Source organism: Mesocricetus auratus, unplaced genomic scaffold (genome assembly GCF_017639785.1).
Source record: "Mesocricetus auratus isolate SY011 unplaced genomic scaffold, BCM_Maur_2.0 Super-Scaffold_100007, whole genome shotgun sequence".
In the NCBI taxonomy this organism is placed as follows: domain Eukaryota; kingdom Metazoa; phylum Chordata; class Mammalia; order Rodentia; family Cricetidae; genus Mesocricetus; species Mesocricetus auratus.
Genome location: NW_024429191.1, coordinates 13,794,699 through 13,814,319, shown reverse-complemented (window position 1 = coordinate 13,814,319; position 19,621 = coordinate 13,794,699). Strand labels below are relative to the sequence as shown.

The 19,621-nt window shown below is 39.4% G+C and overlaps 1 protein-coding gene across 2 annotated transcripts in view; it reads left to right on the top strand.

The window, feature by feature from the left end:
- Positions 1-19,621, top strand: part of Ranbp17 (RAN binding protein 17) — a 323,547-nt gene that overhangs the window by 50,275 nt on the left and 253,651 nt on the right. For both annotated transcript variants that reach the window (XM_040748431.1, XM_040748430.1), the window contains exon 13: positions 8,004-8,109. In XM_040748431.1, the coding sequence (XP_040604365.1) occupies positions 8,004-8,109 (106 nt within the window). The remainder of the gene's footprint in view (positions 1-8,003; positions 8,110-19,621) is intronic.

Genomic DNA, 19,621 nt, shown 5'->3' with positions numbered 1-19,621 from the left:
CATCTGTGTGATGGTCTTCACTGTAGTTGCCATGTGCCTTCAATCTGTTGGTGGAATCATCCCTGTGACAAGTTTGCACCCTGTGGCCACTTCTTCCCCTTTCTGGCCTTTGATGGGCATCTACTTTTCCTTATGTATAGCAAACTTTTTTGTTTAGAATCTGCTTATAAGTGAGAGCATGCATTATTTTTGCTTCCATGTCTTATTGATTTCTCAGTGTGACTTTTCAGTTGTTGTTGTTATTGTTGTTGAAGAGTGCATTTCAAATAGAAGTTTGGGAGACCGGTTGAATATTTATGAAAAATATAACCTCACCTTTAGCTGAGTACCAGAATTGCATCTGATAGCTTATTGATAGCACTTCATTGTTTCTTGCTAACACTACCTCTAACTCACGTGTCTCAGTTTCTTAGTGAAAAAGCTGCTTTTCAGTTTCCCACACCTTATAGACTGACCTTCTTAACTAGGGATAGGGCACATGTATACCGCATTTCTCAAAAGAAATTAGTGAATTTCCATTTAAATGTACTGTTGCTTTAGAAAAATGTCTATAATTTTGTCACATGATATTTATACATGTTATTATTTGATACCCAAGATGTCATTTTGAGGTCATAAATAAAGTGATTTTTTTTTTAGTGTTGAGACATCTTATGTATAGCTTCATTAGTATACTATTAGACAGTAGTGATCATTATATAGCATTGCAAAAATCACCCCAATTTAGGAAGCCATGCCCGTAGGCTCAGTTCTCAAGCATGGAGTCCTTCTGTGCTCCCTCAGACCTTCACATATTGAGGTAGATCTTCTAAAAGCTTGGCAGGGACTCCATGTTTTCTGAATGTCTCTTACTGGAGAATTTGTTTCCAGTCTGGAATTTTTGTTTTGTTTTGTTTTATCATACAATCAACATTGAGGGAGTCTATGTGATGAGTTATATCTAACTTTTATGATAGCAAAACTCTTTGGCAAAGTGAAAGCAATTTAAAATTCTTAAGTATTATGTGATTTCATTTTCTAGTACAGCTTCTGAAGGAAGACAGAATAAAAATGTAAATGTTAGTATATTTTTATGGTTTTTTTTGTGGCTGTGGTACAGAACCACTGTTAAAAGGGTATTATTCAATAGTAATAGTAATAATAGCCAAAAGAGGCAGAGAGCACTTACAGCGCTGACTCACATGCATTGTGGAAGCAGTTAAATCACTAATATAATAAATACGACACAAGACTTGCAAATAACCTTTCCTTTTGATTGTATTGCTTACTTAATGTGGTTTTCCCCTCTCCCTGCCTCTCTCTTGAGACAGTCTGCCTATGTAGTTAATAGACCTGCATCACCATTCTGGAACTAGTTCTGTAGACCAGGCTGGCCACAAAATCAAGATCTGCCTTACTCTGCTTCTCAAGCACTGGGATTAAAGGCGTGTGCCACCACTGCTGAGCAACTTCTACTTTTTAAAGTAAATTCTTATCATCCAGTGGAGAAATATGAAAATTATATACATGGAACTACTTCTGTCTGTTTTAATTAGGGTTCTTAAAGCCAAGTAGCATTTGGTTCATTTCACATTAATGAAAAGCCTCCATATAAGTCTTAAGGCAGTACTAGTTAGTATATGGTGTCATATTTAGTCCTGCAATCTCAGGACTCAGGAGGTTGAGGCAGAAGATTGTGAATTTGAGGCCAGCTTGGCCTACATACATAATGTGTTCAAAGACTGCCTAGTTATATAGTAAGGCCTTATCTCACACAATATCAACAACTCCCATGCCTCCAAGGAATAGGTACATAGCTTAGTAGCAGAACATTTGCCTAGCTTGTTTTTAAAAAGAACAACAGCAGCAATTATTATCTAAATAGTATCTAAATATCTTAAATGATAAAGTGTAAGGGAGGTAATTGGTCATTACTAGTCTTAAATGTATGTTGTTTTGAGACATAGTGTTATTTGCAGCAGGAGTGGGGCATACAGGGTCTTGCTGTGTAACCTGATCCGGGTCCTAAACTCAAGGCAGTATTTCTACCTCAGTGTTCTCAGGTCATAGGACTGTAGGCAAGTGCCACTGTGCTTGACTTATAGTAGAATATTTAAAAAATAGTAACATGTTACATTCAATAAAATTATACTGGCAGTTTTTTAGAATTACTTTTATTTTAGAAGTGATTAATACAATTCACACACAGTGCAACTGTTAGTCTATTCATTGGTTGGAATCACTGTTGAGATCCTCTAGATTGCTAGGATTCTTGTTATTTGGTGATAATAGTCTGTATAATCAGAATACCATATCCGTAAATACCAAATTAATGTTTCTACTGTTCCTGCTGGACTGTAGCATTTCTGTCAGACATATAACCATTGTTTTATGTATAAGTTTTTTACACAGGCTCTTGATTTAAATGTATTGTTGGTTCATTAACATTGAACACAGAGCCAACACCACTACCTGAACACAGCTTATCTAACATAACATGTTATATAGAAGGCACATGTCTTAGTTACTTTTCTATTGCCATGAAAAAAAATTCCATGACCAAGGCAACTTGGAGAAGGAAGCATTTAACTGGATCTTACAGTTCCAGGGGGCTAGTTCATCACCATCATGGCCATAGCATGCATGGCAGCAGGCATGGTGTTGGAGTGGCAGCTGAGAATCATATTCCCATTCACAAACAGAAAGCAAAGAAATACTGGGAATGGTAGGAGGCTTTTGAAACCTTAAGTCCACCCCCAGTGACACACTTCCTTGTCCTTCCCAAATGGCCACCAGCTAGGGACCAAGTATTCAAGTGCTCAGGACTTACGCGGTATCATCTCATTCAAACCACTAGAGTACATAATGCCCCTAGCTGCACACGCCATTCAGGAATACTATGTAGCACTTCAGAATGACACCCGGGCTATCTCAAAGATTGAAATCACTAATAGTATAAAAAGGGGGAAAAACAATAGAAATAAAGAGACTAAAAAGAATGCTGGTTAGAACTAACACAAGGCAAAATGGTCACATTGCTCAACAGGAGCTGGAATTGTGTACACCAGACAACTCAGCCTTTAATGCTCTGCACATGTAACAAGCATTCTTCCCGCCAACCTCTTGGGTCCTGCTGCTGTCTCAGCCCCCAAATAACACGCAGAATGCTATATTAATTATGAAGCTGCTGGCCGTTTGCTGTGGTTTCTTAATGGCTAGCTCTGACTTAATTATTAACCCATAATCAGTATTACATATATATATATATATATATTTTTTTTTTTTTGGTTTTATGAGACAGGGTTTCTCTGTTTTGGAGGCTGTCGGTCCAGCCTGGCCTCGAACTCCCAGAGATCCGCCTGCCTCTGCCTCCCGAGTGCTGGGATTAAAGGCGTGCGCCACCAACGCCCGGCCAGTATTATATTTTTATAAGGACATATCTTTCTGAGGACGCCCTCCTGACTCGTCCTCTCCTCCCAGGAGATCACATGGTGACTCTCTTGACTACATTTCCCAGAATCCCCCTTGATTCCTATTCCCATCTATCTTGCTTCCCTATTGGCCAACAGTCAACAGTTCTTTATTTACATGTACACAGAAGGACTTCCTCCACCATGCACATATATGAATTATTTGAGTACCAATTTAGGGTTACAGGTATGTTTTAACAATAAGGTAAATTTAAAAAAAACCAGGAAATTCCCTGGGTGGTGATGGTGCAGGATCTTTGAGTTGAAGGCCAGCCTGGTGTACAGAGTCAGTTCTAGGACAGTGGCTCAAAAGTCCAGAAAATCGAAAAAATAAAACAATTGTAAATTGGTAAATTACTAAACTTTGGCAACAAATAAGTAGAACACAGCTCCCCCTCTGCCTCACTGCTTCCTATTGTAGCATGTAAGGACTTCTAACATATTACATATCTTATATAGCTGCTCTTAATTATTGTCTGCCAACTCTAGCAGGCTGTGACCTTCATGACAGCAGTTACTTTTTCCTGTTCGGTTTTCTAATCAACTCCACAGCCTAAAACACATGTTATTGGTTTAACATTAGCAATTTGTTGACCACTGAAATACACTCACTAAAAATAAACTAATTAAATTTCTTATTTTTAAGTTGTAGTTTCTACACAAGACGTGCTACAATTAATTCTTATTTGCAGATTCCCTATTTTATTTTATTTTTTTCTGAGACAGGGTTTCTCCATACAGCTGTGGTTGTCCTAGAACTGACTCTGTAGACCAGGCTGGCCTTGAACTCAAAGATCCTGCACCATCATCACCCAGGGAATTTCCTGATTTTTTTTTTAATATATCTTTGTAGTTAGCTGGGGCTGAGTTCCTGTGTTCTTCTTTCTCATGTATCTGGTGTCTATGCTAGAATTCTTGAACCTAAACATAAGAGGTCTTAGAAGGATACATAGGTATAAATGTTCATGACTTTGGGTTAGTATATCTTTCTTAGCAAGCATCCCCAGGCAGACAATAACAATAATAGGTAGTTTGAGTATATCAGAAGAACACCATCAAGAAGGTGAACAATAAAACATACAAAAAAAATGTAGTGAAGAACTTTTAAAACTCAATAATAGTGACAAATCTTGAAAATAGCTAAAGAATTTAAATAGACTTTTCTCCATACAAGGCATGAAAGTATCCAGTAAACACATGAAAATGTGCTAAAAAACCATTAGGATAGATGTAAAGAGAAAAAAACAAAACACACAATTGTTAGTAACATTTGTGGAACATAGGAGTTCACCCTTCATTAGTAAGATTGCTATATGGTAAAGCTTGATGAAAACAATGTGAGAGTTTCTCAGTACCATAGAGGCTCCAAATGACACAGTAGTCCACTCCCAGGTATGTGGAGATTTGAGCGCATGCATTTACATAGTGTATACAGTGTCCATCACAGCATTTTATAATAGCTAGGAGATGAAAATAATTCCAACATCCAGCAACTGAAGGAGTATGTAAAATGTTGTTGTTCCTTCAGAGAAGAAACGTTGTCACCACGCCTAGCTCTATCAAGTATAACTTTAGCACACTTAATCATTGTTAAATTTAATTTTGGAAATAGGAAAACACTTAAAAATTTTGTAGCATTGGTTGCATAACCCTGTAAATTTAATCATAGGACAGAGTTATATGGTATATGAATTTTATTTCAGCAGATTTGTTAAAATGTAGTACCCCCATGGGTTAGGTGGTCCCCAGTAGAACACGGGATTGTCATGGTTGTAGGATTTGTCTTTATCAATATTGAAATTGGCAACTATTATGATAAAATATTGTTGCAAAAACTGACAGTGAACCAGGGTCCAGTTTTTAAAATAAGGAGAAATAATCTGCAGGAAAGTATTTAGGTACATCAATAAAGAGTATTCAAAATTTGTTGATGTTAGATGTAAGGATGAGCATTCTTATGATTAAGAGAGTATTCTAGAAGGAGAAATGAGGATCATGAATACTTACTTCATATTCAAGTTGGAAGATTCAAGAAGCTTGGTATAAAAAGCCACACTAACTGTTAGCTTGCTTTCCAGGGGAGCTATATATGGTCTAGACTTTTCTGTTGATCTGGAAACTGGAAGCACAAACATGAACCCAGCTTCTTCCATGGGCTTTGTGCTGCTATCTTTTTTTTTAAATATGTACTTTATTTTATGTGTGTTAGTGTGAAGGTGTCAGATCTCCTGGAACTGGAGTTACAGACAGTTGTGAGTTTCCATGTGGATGCTGGGAATTGAACCAGGGTCCTCTGGAAGAACAGCCAGTGCTCTTAACCCTTGAGCAAAGTCTCCAGCCCGCTGGTATCTTTCTTAATACACGCTGTGGAACTTGTTTTGTTTTGTGATATATTCCTTGATCACATTAGTTCTTAATCTTTAACTCTTTCATGTTGTTAATGGATGTGCCACAAAATTAATAGTTTTGATTTGTTCAAGTTTTTGTGATAGGCAAAAGAGTGTGTATTTGCTAAAATGAATTTATTTATAGAATGTTTGCCATTGAAGAAGGTTGAGGATCCCCTGCTCTTCCAAGGGACTAGTTTGTTGATCACAGCAGTATAATCATGAATGCTAACATCTACAGGAAATACTTTGTTGAAAATGTTTTTGTCCTACCAAGTCCTGTAACAAGCACAGGACTTTTCTTAACTATTCAACACATTTAAACAAACACAAAGGTCACAGGAATATCCTTTTTTATTTAAAGATCTGCTTATTTTTATGTATATGAGTATTTTGCTTACATGCATGTATTTGCACCAGATCAGAAGTGGGCATCGCATCTTCTGGAACTAGAGTTACAGAGAATTGTGAGGCACTGCCAAGTTGTGAGTGCCTTAACCACTGAGCTATCACCCTATCCACCAAGATTTCTTAATAAAAGGAACATAATTAATTTTGGAATTGTTAAATAGTTTGCTCATCTTTGAAAACTCAGCTTTCAAAAATGACACAAAAATCTTTGTGGAATGACATTTTTATGTTGTTAAATATTCCTACAGGTTTCAAAAGTTTTTAGAGAATCTAGCACTTGTATTGATAAGTCCAGAGACATAACATAATACTCTTTAAAAATCATTTATCTAATAATTTCATTCTTAAAGTTATTAATTTTGGCTTCTATAAAATAAAATTTGTGAAGACTATAGATAGTTCCACTCTGGTGGGTTGGGGTGTGTGTGTGAGTGTGTGTGTTCATTTGTGTGCATGCACATGTGTATATTTATGTGGAAGCCATAGTCCAACCTCAAATGTTGTTCCCTCTGTTGCGTTTGCTGTTTTTTGAGTCGGGATCTCTCATTAACCAGGCAGTAGCTTACCACATAGGCTAGACTGCTGGCTGGACAGGAAGCCCCAGAAATCTGCCTGTCTCTGCTTCCTGGTGCTGGTCTTATAAGTGGGTGCCACCACACCCATTTTATTTTATGTGGGTTCTGAAGACCAAACTCCGGGTGCTTATGAAGCAGATACTTCACTAAGTTAACTCCCTCGCTCTTTGTTCCATTACTCAAAGCTATGTAATCTTTCATATTTTTAGCCATTAAGACAACCCAGTAATCAGTGAAGTGCATTAAAAAAATCTGTATTTTAAAATATTAAAAAAATCTAAAGAGAGTAAATTCACTATTATCTGTAGTGTTACAAGCAAAGTAGTTTCAAATGAAAATGGGTAGACAGACACCATCAGAACAGAGATTGTCATTGTTGATAAGAGAATTTGTTGTGGTGTGTAGTCTTGATAGGTACCCCAGAGTGACCTAGAAATCCCTGTGGAGTAATCTCAAAATTCCATCCTTATACCTCATACTTCCAAGTCCTGTGTATACTATCATACCCAGTACACAATAATGCTTTTCGGGGTGGGGGCGGGTGGTCAGAATGTCACTGTTCAGCCCAGGCTAGCCCTGAATTCATGGAGACCCTGCTGTCCTCCTGTTCTAACACCCCACCTCTCCTCAGTGCTGGATTACCACCAGGCACCATTGTGACCACAATTAGAGTGCTTTTGGCTAGAGAACAGGACTGGTTATACACAATACATTTAGGGTCTTATTATCAAGTTTAATTGTCTTGTTGTTTGCTTTTTGAGATGAGTCTCTGTATTATGTAACTGCTACTCAGTCTGTAGACCAGACTGGTCTCAACTCAGAGATCCACCAGCCTTTGCCTCCCTAGTGCTGGGACTAAAGGTGTGTATCACTGTCAACAGATCTATTAAATTTAATTTTAATATTACGTTTCTCCTTTTGCAAATGGTAAGTAACTCATAAAATTGAAACAGATTGTTGGAACTGGGATTCATATATACACTGTTTATTCCTTGCTGGAAGACCTGCTAGTAACACTGCCTTGATAAACATGAAACTCAATATTCTGCTGTTTTTTGAAAATTGACTTCATAATAGTTATTTGTTTAGAAGAATATATAATTTTGCTCATTTAGGGATTTTTCTGGAAAGTAAGCTTATTTATACCAACACTTGTTGCCTTTCTTCTTTCTTGTTGTAAGGACGCCTTGCATGGCTGATATACTTAGTTGGCACTGTTGTAGGAGGGAGATTAACATACACCAGCACAGATGAGCATGATGCTATGGATGGAGAATTATCTTGCCGGTGAGTATTTAGCCTTTGAATTAGCTTTACATGGCCTAGTATAAAATGATGCCCTTGGCCTCTGGATATTAGTTTGCTTTTTACTCATAAGAAAATCAGTGCACAGAGATTATTTTGAATCTTCAGTAAATAGGCTCAAATTTACTTGATTTTTACCCCCTAGTGCTAATGATCACAACCTTAGTAAGCTATTGGATGATTTTTTCTCTCTCTCTCTCTCTCTTTTTTTTTTTTTTTTTTTTTTTTTTTGGTTTTTCGAGACATGGCTTCTCTGTATTGCTTTGGAGCCTGTCCTGGAACTCGGTCTGTAGACCAGGCTGGCCTCGAACTCACAGAGATCCGCCTGTCTCTGCCTCCCGAGTGCTGGGATTAAAGGCATACGCCACCAACGCCTGGCTTTGCTGGATGATTCTTAACACTTTGCTAAACTGAGGGAAGTTCCTGTGAATTATGTGAACAGTCTGCTTTTTCCACAGATCTTGATCAAAAATCATATTTCCTGCACACTCATACAGTTTTGTTTTGGTGAAGGCTTAAAAATTCCAATGAAAATAAATACATAAATTTTCAGAGTACTATTATCAGTTTTATATAGACCCTTTGATTATTTTGAATGTGTGGGAGTATGTATTTACTGCATGCATATTTTCAACCTTTTTCAAAGCAGAAATTGTTACAATATTGTTTTATAACAAGGAAAATGGAAATAGTATCTAATTCAGGGCTGTTAAAAGTTTCAAATGAGCTAATTGTTATAATTCTTAGAACAGTGCCTGGTAAATATTGATGTATTAAACACACATACCTGTTTAAATTGAGGACAATTTGTGAACATTTAACTTAAAAGTTATGTAACCTATATTGTGCCATAATTTAAAGTTGATTTTAAAATCTTACGTTGCTTTTCAATTTTCTTTATTATAAATTGCCTCCAAGTAAACATTGGTCTTTATAGATTGAAAGAATTTCATTAGAGTTAATTTCTTGAAGTTCAATAGATCATCAAAGTGTCTATAGAGCATTTAGAGGTTCATCATAAGTATACCAACGTTATACTTGTTCAGTGTCCTTAATCTGAAAACCTAAAATCCACAATGCCTTTAAAATCTGAAACTGAATTCCAACACAACTAGCAAATGTTCTAAAATCTAGAAATCCCTGAAATCTGAAATACTTATGTCTCAAATACTTGATATAACACTCAAGTATACCGATTTATCTTCCAAACCCAGTCTGTGGATGCCACCATTTCTCTAAGATTATTATAGATGACAGGTTAGTGTAACAAATGGCTTGTGTTAATTTATATTTCTTTGGTTCTGTATGGCATTCAGCGTTGTTTTTCATTCTTTTTATGATTTTATTTTTTTATTGGTACTTATATATATTAGCTGCCCCTTTTTTTTGTATGTGTAGTGTATGTATGTATGCTCATTCCTGTGAGTGGATGCAGATGTATGTGGGTACATGTACAGATGTGTGTGCATGTGGAAGCCCAAAAGACATCAGGTGCTGTCTCAGTCATTTTTCAGTCATTTACTGCAGTAAGACCTGTCACTGGTTGCAGCTAGTCTAGCTAGCGGGTTTGCCACAGAGATCATCTATTTCTACCTCCTGAATGTGGGGATTGCAACTGGCCACTATACCTGCCCACCGTTTTTGTGGGTTCTGGGGATTCCAGCTCCAGTATTCTTGGTTGCACAAAAAGATTTTTATTCACTAAGCCATTTCCTTGGTCCCTGCCTCACTTTCTTTTGTGATTATCTTTTTTAACTTCTTATAATAATTTAGCTTATATTAAAGTTCTCAAAATTTTACTATTCAAAGTATTAACCAAGGCCAACTCTTATCTTTTAATGGTTTGTCTTTCCACCTATATCTTACACAGAATTCTTATGTCTTTTCTTAGGTCTTTCATATGTTTCCATTGATCCAGAAGTCTATTGTTACTATTACTCCAGTAAAAATCTTTAAAAATAATATTTAGTTGTTACATTATTCTTAAATATTCTCTCTCTCTTCCTATCTCTCTCTCTCTCTCTCTCTCTCTCTCTCTGTGTGTGTGTGTGTGTGTGTGTGTGTGTGTGTAAGGTGTCTTAGTTAGGGTTTTTGTTGCTGTGAAGAGACACCATGACTGCAGCAGCAACTCTTATAAAAGAAAACATTTAATTGGGATGGATCACTTACAGAGCCTCAGTCCATTGCCATCATGGTGGAACATGGCAGTGTGCAGGCAGACATGGTGCTGAAGAAGTAGCTGAGAGTCCTACATCTTGTAGTGGTCTAAGATACTGGGTGATATTGTGAGCATATATGAGACCTCCAGGCTCACCTTCACAGTGACACACTTCCTTCAACAGGGCCCCACCTCCTAATGTGGCCACCCCCTTTGGGAGCCATTTTCATTCAAACCACCACAATGGGCAAATGTGTGTGTGAGTTTGCATGCCTGTCAGGCTAGACAAGGATGTTAGAGTCTTCTAGTATATTCCACTTTTTTTTTTGACACACTCTTTCATTGAACCTAAGACTCACTAATTATGCTAGCTGATCCACAAGCTTCTGTGATCTGCCTGTCTTTGCCCTGCAATATTGGAGTTAACAGGCCCATGTGGCCATACCTGGCTTTTATGTGTTTGCTTGGGATTTGAACTCAAGTCCTCTTGCTTGCATACCAACCACTCTCACCCCACTGAGCATCTCATTAGCCTGAAATATATTCTTTTTTTTTTAGATTTCTTCCATATTTATTAGAATTTTTTTATTGGTGCCTTAAGTACAGTAGCTTCATTAACCCCCTCATTATTGGTTTGATATATTTCTCATATTTTCCCATTTTTTAAAATTTATTTTTCAGTTTAAATTTAGATAAGAAACAAGGTTGCATCACAAGTCAGTTCCAGGTCCCTCTCCCTTTCCCTCCCCTCCTCTCGTGCCCTCCCCCCCAACACCCCCATTATCCCCTCATTTCCCCAGGGAGGGTGAGGCCCTCAATGTGGGTGTCCATAGTCTGTGATTTCATATAGGGCAGGGCCTAGACCCTTCCCCAAGAGTTCAGGGTGAGAGTGCACCTCACATTGTTGGATGGGAGTCCAAAGTCCATGTGTATACTCGGGATGGGTACTGATCTGCTGCCCAAGGCTCAATAGATTACCTAGGCCTCCTCACTGACACTCACATTCAGGGGGTCTTGATCAGTCCCATGCTGGATTCCCAGGCTAATGCCTGGGATTCAAGAGTTAACCTTTGTCATGTCAGCTGTTTCTGGGGATTAAACCAGCCCAGTCTTAATCCCTTTGGTCATCAGTCCATCCTCTCTGTTACTGGCTTTCTTGAGTTCAGCTCAGTACTTAACCGAGGGAGTCTGCCTCTTCTTCGATCAGCCACTAAATGAAGTTTCTGTTCCCAGACTCTCTGGCTATGGGATTGTAGGCTGGCACTCCCCAGATCTATGTCAAAAATCCACATATGAGAGAGTACTTGCCATGTTTCTCTTTTTGTGACTGGGTTACCTCACTCAAGATGGTTTCTTCTAGTGTCATCCATTTGCCTGCGAATCTCAGGATTCCATTGTTTTTTTCTGCTGAATAGTACTCCATTGTGTAAATGTACTACATTTTTTTCTATCCACTCTTCGGTTGAGGGACATCTAGGTTGCTTCCAAGTTCTGGCTATTACTAATAATGCTGCTATGAACATAGTGGAACAGACATCTTTGTTGTATGAATGGGCATTTTTTGGATATATGCCTAAGAGTGGAGTTGCTGGGTCTTGTGGTAGGTTTATTCCCACTTTTCTGAGGAATCTCCATACTGATTTCCAAAGTAGCTGAACCAGTTGGCACTCCCACCAGCAATGGAGGAGTGTCCCCCTTTCACCGCATCCTCTCCAGCATAAATTATCATTGGTGTTTTTGATTTTAGCCATTCTGACAGGAGTAAGATGGTATCTCAGAGTTGTTTTGATTTGCATTTCCCGGATGGCTAAGGATGTTGAGCACTTTCTCAAGTGCCTCTCAGCCATTTTAGACTCCTCTATTGAAAACTCTCTATTTAGTTCTGCAGCCCACTTCTTAATTGGGTCCTTTGCTGTTTTGGAGACTTGCTTCTTGAGTTCTTTGTAAATTTTGGAGATCAACCCTCTGTCAGATGTGGGATTAGTGAATATTTTTTCCCATTATGTGGGCTGCCTTTTTGTCTTGCTGACTGTGTCCTTTGCCTTACAGAAGCTTCTCAGTTTCAAGAGGTCCCATTTATTAATTGTTGATCTCACTGTCTGTGCTAGGGTGTTATGTTCAGGTTTGTCTATCTTGTTGATTTTCTCAAAGAACCAACTCTTCGTTGCATTGATTCTTTGTATTGTTTTCCTGGTTTCTACTTTATTGATTTCAGCCCTCAATTTGATTATTTCCTGGCGTCTACTCCTCCTGGGGGAGTTTGCTTCTTTGTGTTCTAGAGCTTTCAGGTGTGCTGTTAATTCTCTAGTATAACTGTTCTCCAGTTTCTTCATGTGGGCACTTAGTGCTATGAACTTCCCCCGTAGCACTGCTTTCAAAGTGTCCCATAGGTTTGGGTATGTTGTGTCTTCATTCTCATTGAATTCGAGGAAGTCTTTAATTTCTTTTTTTATTTCCTCTTTGACCCAGGGATGGTGCAGTTGAGCATTATTCAATTTCCATGAGTTTGTAGGTTTTCTGTAATTTGTGTTGTTGAATTCTAATTTTTTTTCTTTTCTTTTTCTTTTTATTAATATTTTTTTCCATTTTAAATTTAGATAAGAAACAAGGTTGCTTCACAAGTCAGTACGAGGTCCCTCTCCCTTTCCCTCCCCTCCTCCCGTGCCCTCCCCCCCCCCCCGTTATCCCCTCATTCCCCCAGGGAGGGTGAGGCCCTCCATGGGGGTGTCCATAGTCTGTCATTTCATATAGGGCAGGGCCTAGACCCTTCCCCAAGAGTTCAGGGTGAGAGTGCACCTCACATTGTTCTATGGGAGTCCAGAGACCGTGTGTATACTTGGGATGGGTACTGATCTGCTGTCCAAGGCTCAATAGATTACCTAGGCCTCCTCACTGACACCCAGATTCGGGGGGTCTTGATCAGTCCCATGCTGGATTCCCAGGCTGATGCCTGGGATTCAAGAGTTAACCTTTGTCTGGTCAGCTGTTTCTGGGGGTTCAACCAGCCCAGTCTTAATCCCTTTGATCATCAGTCCTCCCTCTCTGATACTGGCTTTCTTGAGTTCAGCTCAGTACTTAACCAGCCAGTAAATGAAGTTACTGTTTCCCAGACTCTCTGGCCATAGGATTGTAGGCTGGCACTCCCCAGATCTATGACTAAAATCCATATATGAGAGAGTACATGCCATGTTTCTCTTTTTGTGACTGGGTTACCTCACTCAGGATGGTTTCTTCTAGTGTCATCCATTTGCCTGCGAATCTCATGATTCCATTATTTTTTTCTGCTGAATAGTACTCCATTGTGTAGATGTACCACATTTTCTCTATCCACTCTTCGGGTGAGGGACATCTAGGTTGCTTCCAAGTTCTGGCTATTACAAATAAAGCTGCTATGAACATAGTTAAACAGACATCTTTGTTATATGAATGGGCATCTTTTGGATATATGCCTAAGAGTGCACTTGCTGGGTCTTGTGGTAGGTTTATTCCCATTTTTCTGAGGAATCTCCATACTGATTTCCAAAGTGGCTGAACCAGTTGGCACTCCCACCAGCAATGGAGGAGTGTCCCCCTTTCACCGCATCCTCTCCAGCATAAATTGTCATTGGTGTTTTTGATTTTAGCCATTCTGACAGGAGTGAGATGGTATCTCAGAGTTGCTTTGATTTGCATTTCCCGGATGGCTAAGGATGTTGAGCACTTTCTCAAGTGCCTCTCAGCCATTTTAGACTCCTCTATTGAAAACTCTCTATTTAGTTCTGCAGCCCACTTCTTAATTGGGTCCTTTGCTGTTTTGGAGACTTGCTTCTTGAGTTCTTTGTAAATTTTGGAGATCAACCCTCTGTCAGATGTGGGATTAGTGAATATTTTTTCCCATTATGTGGGCTGCCTTTTTGTCTTGCTGACTGTGTCCTTTGCCTTACAGAAGCTTCTCAGTTTCAAGAGGTCCCATTTATTAATTGTTGATCTCACTGTCTGTGCTACTGGTGTTATGTTCAGGAAGCTGTCTCCTGTACCAATTCGTTCAAGGGTACCACCCACTTTCTCTTCTAAGAGGTTCAGTGTGGCTGGATTTATGTTGAGGTCTTTGATCCATTTGGACTTAAGTTTTGTGCATGGCGATAAACATGGATCGATCTGCATTCTTCTACATGCCAGTCTCCAATTATGCCAGCACCATTTGTTGAAGATGCTTTCTTTATTCCATTGTATATTTTTAGCTTCTTTGTCAAAGATCAGATGTTCGTACGTGTGTGGGTTAATACCCGGATTTTCAATTCGATTCCATTGGTCTACCTGTCTATTTTTGTGCCAATACCAAGCTGTTTTCAGGACTATAGCTCTATAATAGAGCTTGAGGTCAGGGATAGTGATGCCTCCGGACGTTGCCTTGTTGAACAGGGTTGTTTTGGCTATCCTGGGTCTTTTGTTTTTCCATACAAAATTGATTATTGTTCTTTCAAGGTCTGTGAAGAATTGTGCTGGGATTTTAATGGGGATAGCATTGAATCTGTAGATTGCTTTTGGCAGGATTGCCATTTTTACTACATTGATCCTGCCTATCCAAGAGCATGGGAGATCTTTCCATTTTCTGAGGGCTTCTTTAATTTCTTTCTTTAAAGATTCAAAGTTCTTACGATACAGGTCTTTCACTTGTTTGGTTAGCGTTACCCCAAGGTATTTTATGTTGTTTGTGGCAATTGTAAAGGGTGATGTTTCTCTGATTTCTCTTTCAGCCCTTTTATCATCTGTATATAGTAGGGCTACTGACTTTCTTGAGTTGATCTTGTAACCTGCCACTTTGCTGAAGGTGTTAATCAGCTGTAAGAGTTCCCTGGTAGAGTTCTTTGGGTCATTGATGTAAACTATCATATCGTCTGCAAACAGTGAAAGTTTGACTTCTTCCTTCCCAATTTGTATCCCCTTGATCCCCCTTTGTTGTCGTATGGCAATAGCTAGAACTTCAAGTACCATGTTGAAAAGGTATGGAGAGAGTGGACAGCCTTGTTTTGTTCCTGATTTTAGAGGAATTGCGTTGAGTTTCTGTCCATTTAGTTTGATGTTGGCTGTTGGTTTACTGTATATGGCTTTTATTATGTTTAAGTATGTCCCTGTTATCCCAGATCTCTCCAAGACCTTTATCATGAAGGGGTGTTGGATTTTGTCAAAGGCTTTTTCAGCATCTAGTGAGATGATCATGTGATTTTTGTTTTTCAGCTTGTTTATATGGTGGATTACGTTGATGGATTTTCGTATGTTGAACCATCCCTGCATCCCTGGGATGAAACCTACTTGATCGTGGTGAATGATTGTTTTGATGTGTTCTTGGATCCGATTTGCCAGTATTTTATTGAGTATTTTTGCATCAATGTTCATGAGGGATATTGGTCTGAAGTTCTCTTTCTTGGTTGTATCTTTGTGTGGCTTGGGGATCAAGGTTATTGAAGCCTCATAGAAAGAGTTTGGCAAAGACCCTTCTGCTTCTATTGTGTGGAACACTTTGAGAAGAATTGGTATAAGCTGTTCTTTGAATTTGTGGTAGAATTCTGCACTGAGGCCATCTGGACCTGGACTTTTTTTGGTTGGGAGACTTTTGATGACAGCTTCTATTTCCATAGGGGTTATAGGTCTATTTAAATTGCTTATCTGTTCTTGATTTAGTTTTGGCAAATGATAGCTGTCCAGGAAGTCATCCATTTCCTTTAAATTTTCGAATTTTGTGGAGTACAGGTTTTCAAAGTATGACCTAATGATTCTCTGGATTTCCTCAGAGTCTGTTGTTATGTCCCCCTTTTCATTTCTGATTTTGTTAATTTGCGTGTTCACTCTCTGCTGTTTGGTAAGTTTGGACAAAGGTTTGTCTATCTTGTTGATTTTCTCAAAGAACCAACTCTTCGTTGCATTGATTCTTTGTATTGTTTTCCTGGTTTCTACTTTGTTGATTTCAGCCCTCAATTTGATTATTTCCTGGCGTCTACTCCTCCTGGGGAAGTTTGCTTCTTTGTGTTCTAGAGCTTTTAGCTGTGATGTTAATTCTCTGGTATAACTGTTTTCCTGTTTCTTCATGTGAGCACTTAGTGCTATGAACTTCCCCGTAGCACTGCTTTCAAAGTGTCCCATAGGTTTGGGTATGTTGTGTCTTCATTCTCATTGAATTCGAGGAAGTCTTTAATTTCTTTTTTTATTTCCTCTTTGACCCAGGGATGGTGCAGTTGAGCATTATTCAATTTCCATGAGTTTGTAGGTTTTCTGCAATTTGTGTTGTTGTTGAATTCTAATTTTAAGGCATGGTGGTCTGATAAGATGCATGGAGTTATTCCAATTTTTTTGTAGCTGCTGAGGTTTGATATGTTGCCAAGTATGTGGTCGATTTTTGAGAAGGTTCCATGTGGTGGTGAGAAGAAGGTATATTCTTTTTTATGTGGATGAAATGTTCTATAGATATCTGTTAATCCCAGTTGGGTCATTACTTCTATTAGACCCTTTGCTTCTTTGTTGAGTTTCTGTCTGGTATTCTTGTCTAGTGGTGAGAGTGATGTGTTGAAATCTCCCACTATAACTGTGTGGGGCTTTAGATGAGATTTAAGTTCTAATAATGTTTCTTTAACGAATGTGGATGCCTTTGTATTGGGGGCATAGATGTTCAGGATAGACACTTCATCTTGGTGGGTTTCACCTGTGATGAGTATGTAATGACCTCCTTCATCTCTTTTGATTGATTTTATTTTAAAGTCTAGTTTGTTAGATATTAGGATTGCTACCCCTGCTTGTTTCTTGGGTCCATTTGATTGAAAAATTTTTTCCCAACCTTTAACTCTCAAGTAATGTCTGTCTTTGAGGGTGAGGTGTGTTTCTTGTATGCAGCAGAAGGAAGGGTTCTGTCTTCGAATCCATTCTGCTAGTCTGTGTCTTTTTATGGGTGAGTTAAGGCCTTTAATATTGAGGGATATTAATGACCATTGATTGCTCATCCTTCTTCGATTTGCGATGGTTGTTGTTGTTGGAATTATGGGTGGAATTTCACCCCTTTGTTCTTTTGGCTGTTGGTAGAGAGGGATTCTCTAATGCTTATGTTTTTCTGGTTGTAGTTAGCTTCCTTGGGTTGGAGTTTTCCTTCCACAATTTTCTGTAGGGCTGGGTCAGTGGACACATATTGGTTGAATCTAGTTTTGTCATGGAATATCTTGTTTTCTCCGTCTATAGTGATTGAGAGCTTTGCCGGGTATAGTAGTCTGGGCTGGCATCCATGGTCTCTTAGTGTAGGTAGAATATCTATCCAGGACCTTCTGGCTTTCAGAGTTTCCATGGAGAAATCAGGTGTAATTCTGATAGGTCTGCCTTTATATGTTACTTGACCTTTTTCCTTAGCTGCTCTTAATATTCTTTCTTTGTTCTGTATGTTTGGGGTCTTGATTATTCTGTGGCGAGGGGAATTTTTTTTGTGGTCCACTCTATTTGGTGTTCTGTAAGCTTTTTGTACCTTCATTGGCATGTCTTTCTTAAGGTTGGGGAAGTTTTCTTCTATGATTTTGTTGAATATGCCTTCTGCCCCTTTGAGGTGGTTTTCTTTTCCTTCTTCTATACCTATTATTCTTAGGTTTGCTCTTTTCATGGTGTCCCATATTTCCTGGATGTTTTGTCTTAAGGATTTGTTGGATTTAAGGTTTTCTTTGGTTGGTGAATCCATTTCTCCTAGTGTATCTTCAACACTTGAGATTCTCTCTTCCATCTCTTCTATTCTGTTGGTAATGCTTGTATTGGTAGTGCCTGACTGTTTGTCCAGCTTTTCTATTTTCTGCCTTTCTTCAGATTGTGTTTTTTTTATTGTCTCTATTTCAGTTTTCAACCCTTGCAGCGTTTGCATTGCTTCTTGCAATTTTCTGTTTATCTGCTCGTCCGTTTGTTGCCTTTTATGAATTTTTTGGTTTGTTCTTTCTTCCATTTCTTGCATTTTTTGGTTTGCTTTTTGTTCCATTTCTTGGATTTTGTGCTTTGTTTCTTCTTCCATTTCCTGCCTTTTTTGGTTTGTTTCTTCCTCCATTTTTTTCATTTTTTGCTTTGTTTTTTCTACCATTTCTTGCATTTTTTGCTTTGTTTCTTCTTCCATTTCCTGCCTTTTTTGGTATGTTTCTTCTTCTAATTCTTGCATTTTTTGCTTTGTTTTTTCTTCCATTTCTTGCATTTTTTGCTTCATTTCTTCTTCCATTTCGTGCCTTTTTTGGTTTGTTTTTTCTTCCAATTCTTGCATTTTTTGGTTTGTTTTTTCTTCCAATTCTTGCATTTTTTGGTTTGTTTTTTCTTCCATTTCTTTGAGGGATTTTCCAATATCCTCTTTTAGGGCCTCTATCATTTTCATGAAAGTGCTTTTAAGGTCATTCTCTTCTGCTTCCTTCGCGTTGGAATATTGGGGTCTTGCTGGTGTGGAGTCTCTAGAATCTGGCGGTGTCATATTTGTTTTTATGTTGCTGACTGTGTTTTTGTATTGTCTCTTTCCCATCTCTTCTTCTAGTGGGTGCAGAAAGAGCCCCTTCCTGGTCTGGGGACCAGAGTTCCCTTTTGGTGGGTGCTAGTAAGTCCAGTAATCTGGTGGTTCTTCTATATCTTGTCCAAATGCTGGTCCGTGGGTAGAGAAGAAGAACAGGAATCTGGGGCGCTTAGCCTCCTACCTGGTCCCCTGGACCCTATGCTGGGTCCTGTTGTACCTGATCCGGAACAGCTACTCCCCTGGTCTCCCTGGCTCCTGTAGTTTCCTGGTCTCTTTGGTGGGAGAGAAGATCTGGAGTCTGGGGTGCTTGGCTCCCGCCGGGACTGGGAGCTCTGTGCAGTTCCCAGGCGATCTGCAGGCTCTGGAACACAGGCCGGGAAGCCGGCCTGTTTACCTGATGATGCCAGAGGGACAGCTACTTCCCTGTACTCCCAGCCTCCTCTCGTTTCCTAGTCTCGTTGGTGGGAGAGAAGATCTGGAGTCTGGGGTGCTTGGCTCCCGCCGGGATTGGGAGCTCTGTGCAGTTCCCAGGCGATCTGCAGGCTCTGGAACACAGGCCGGGAAGCTGGCCTGTTTACCTGATGCTCCCACCGGGATTGGGAGCTCTGTGCAGTTCCCAGGCGATCTGCAGGCTCTGGAACACAGGCCTGGAAGCCGGCCTGTTTACCTGATGCTGCCTGAGGGACAGCTACTTCCCTGTACTCCCAGCCTCCTCTGGTTTCCTGGAATCGTTGGTGGGAGAGAAGATCTGGAGTCTGGGGTGCTTGGCTCCCGCTGGGATTGGGAGCTCTGTGCAGTTCCCAGGCGATCTGCAGGCTCTGGAACACAGGCCGGGAAGCTGGCCTGTTTCC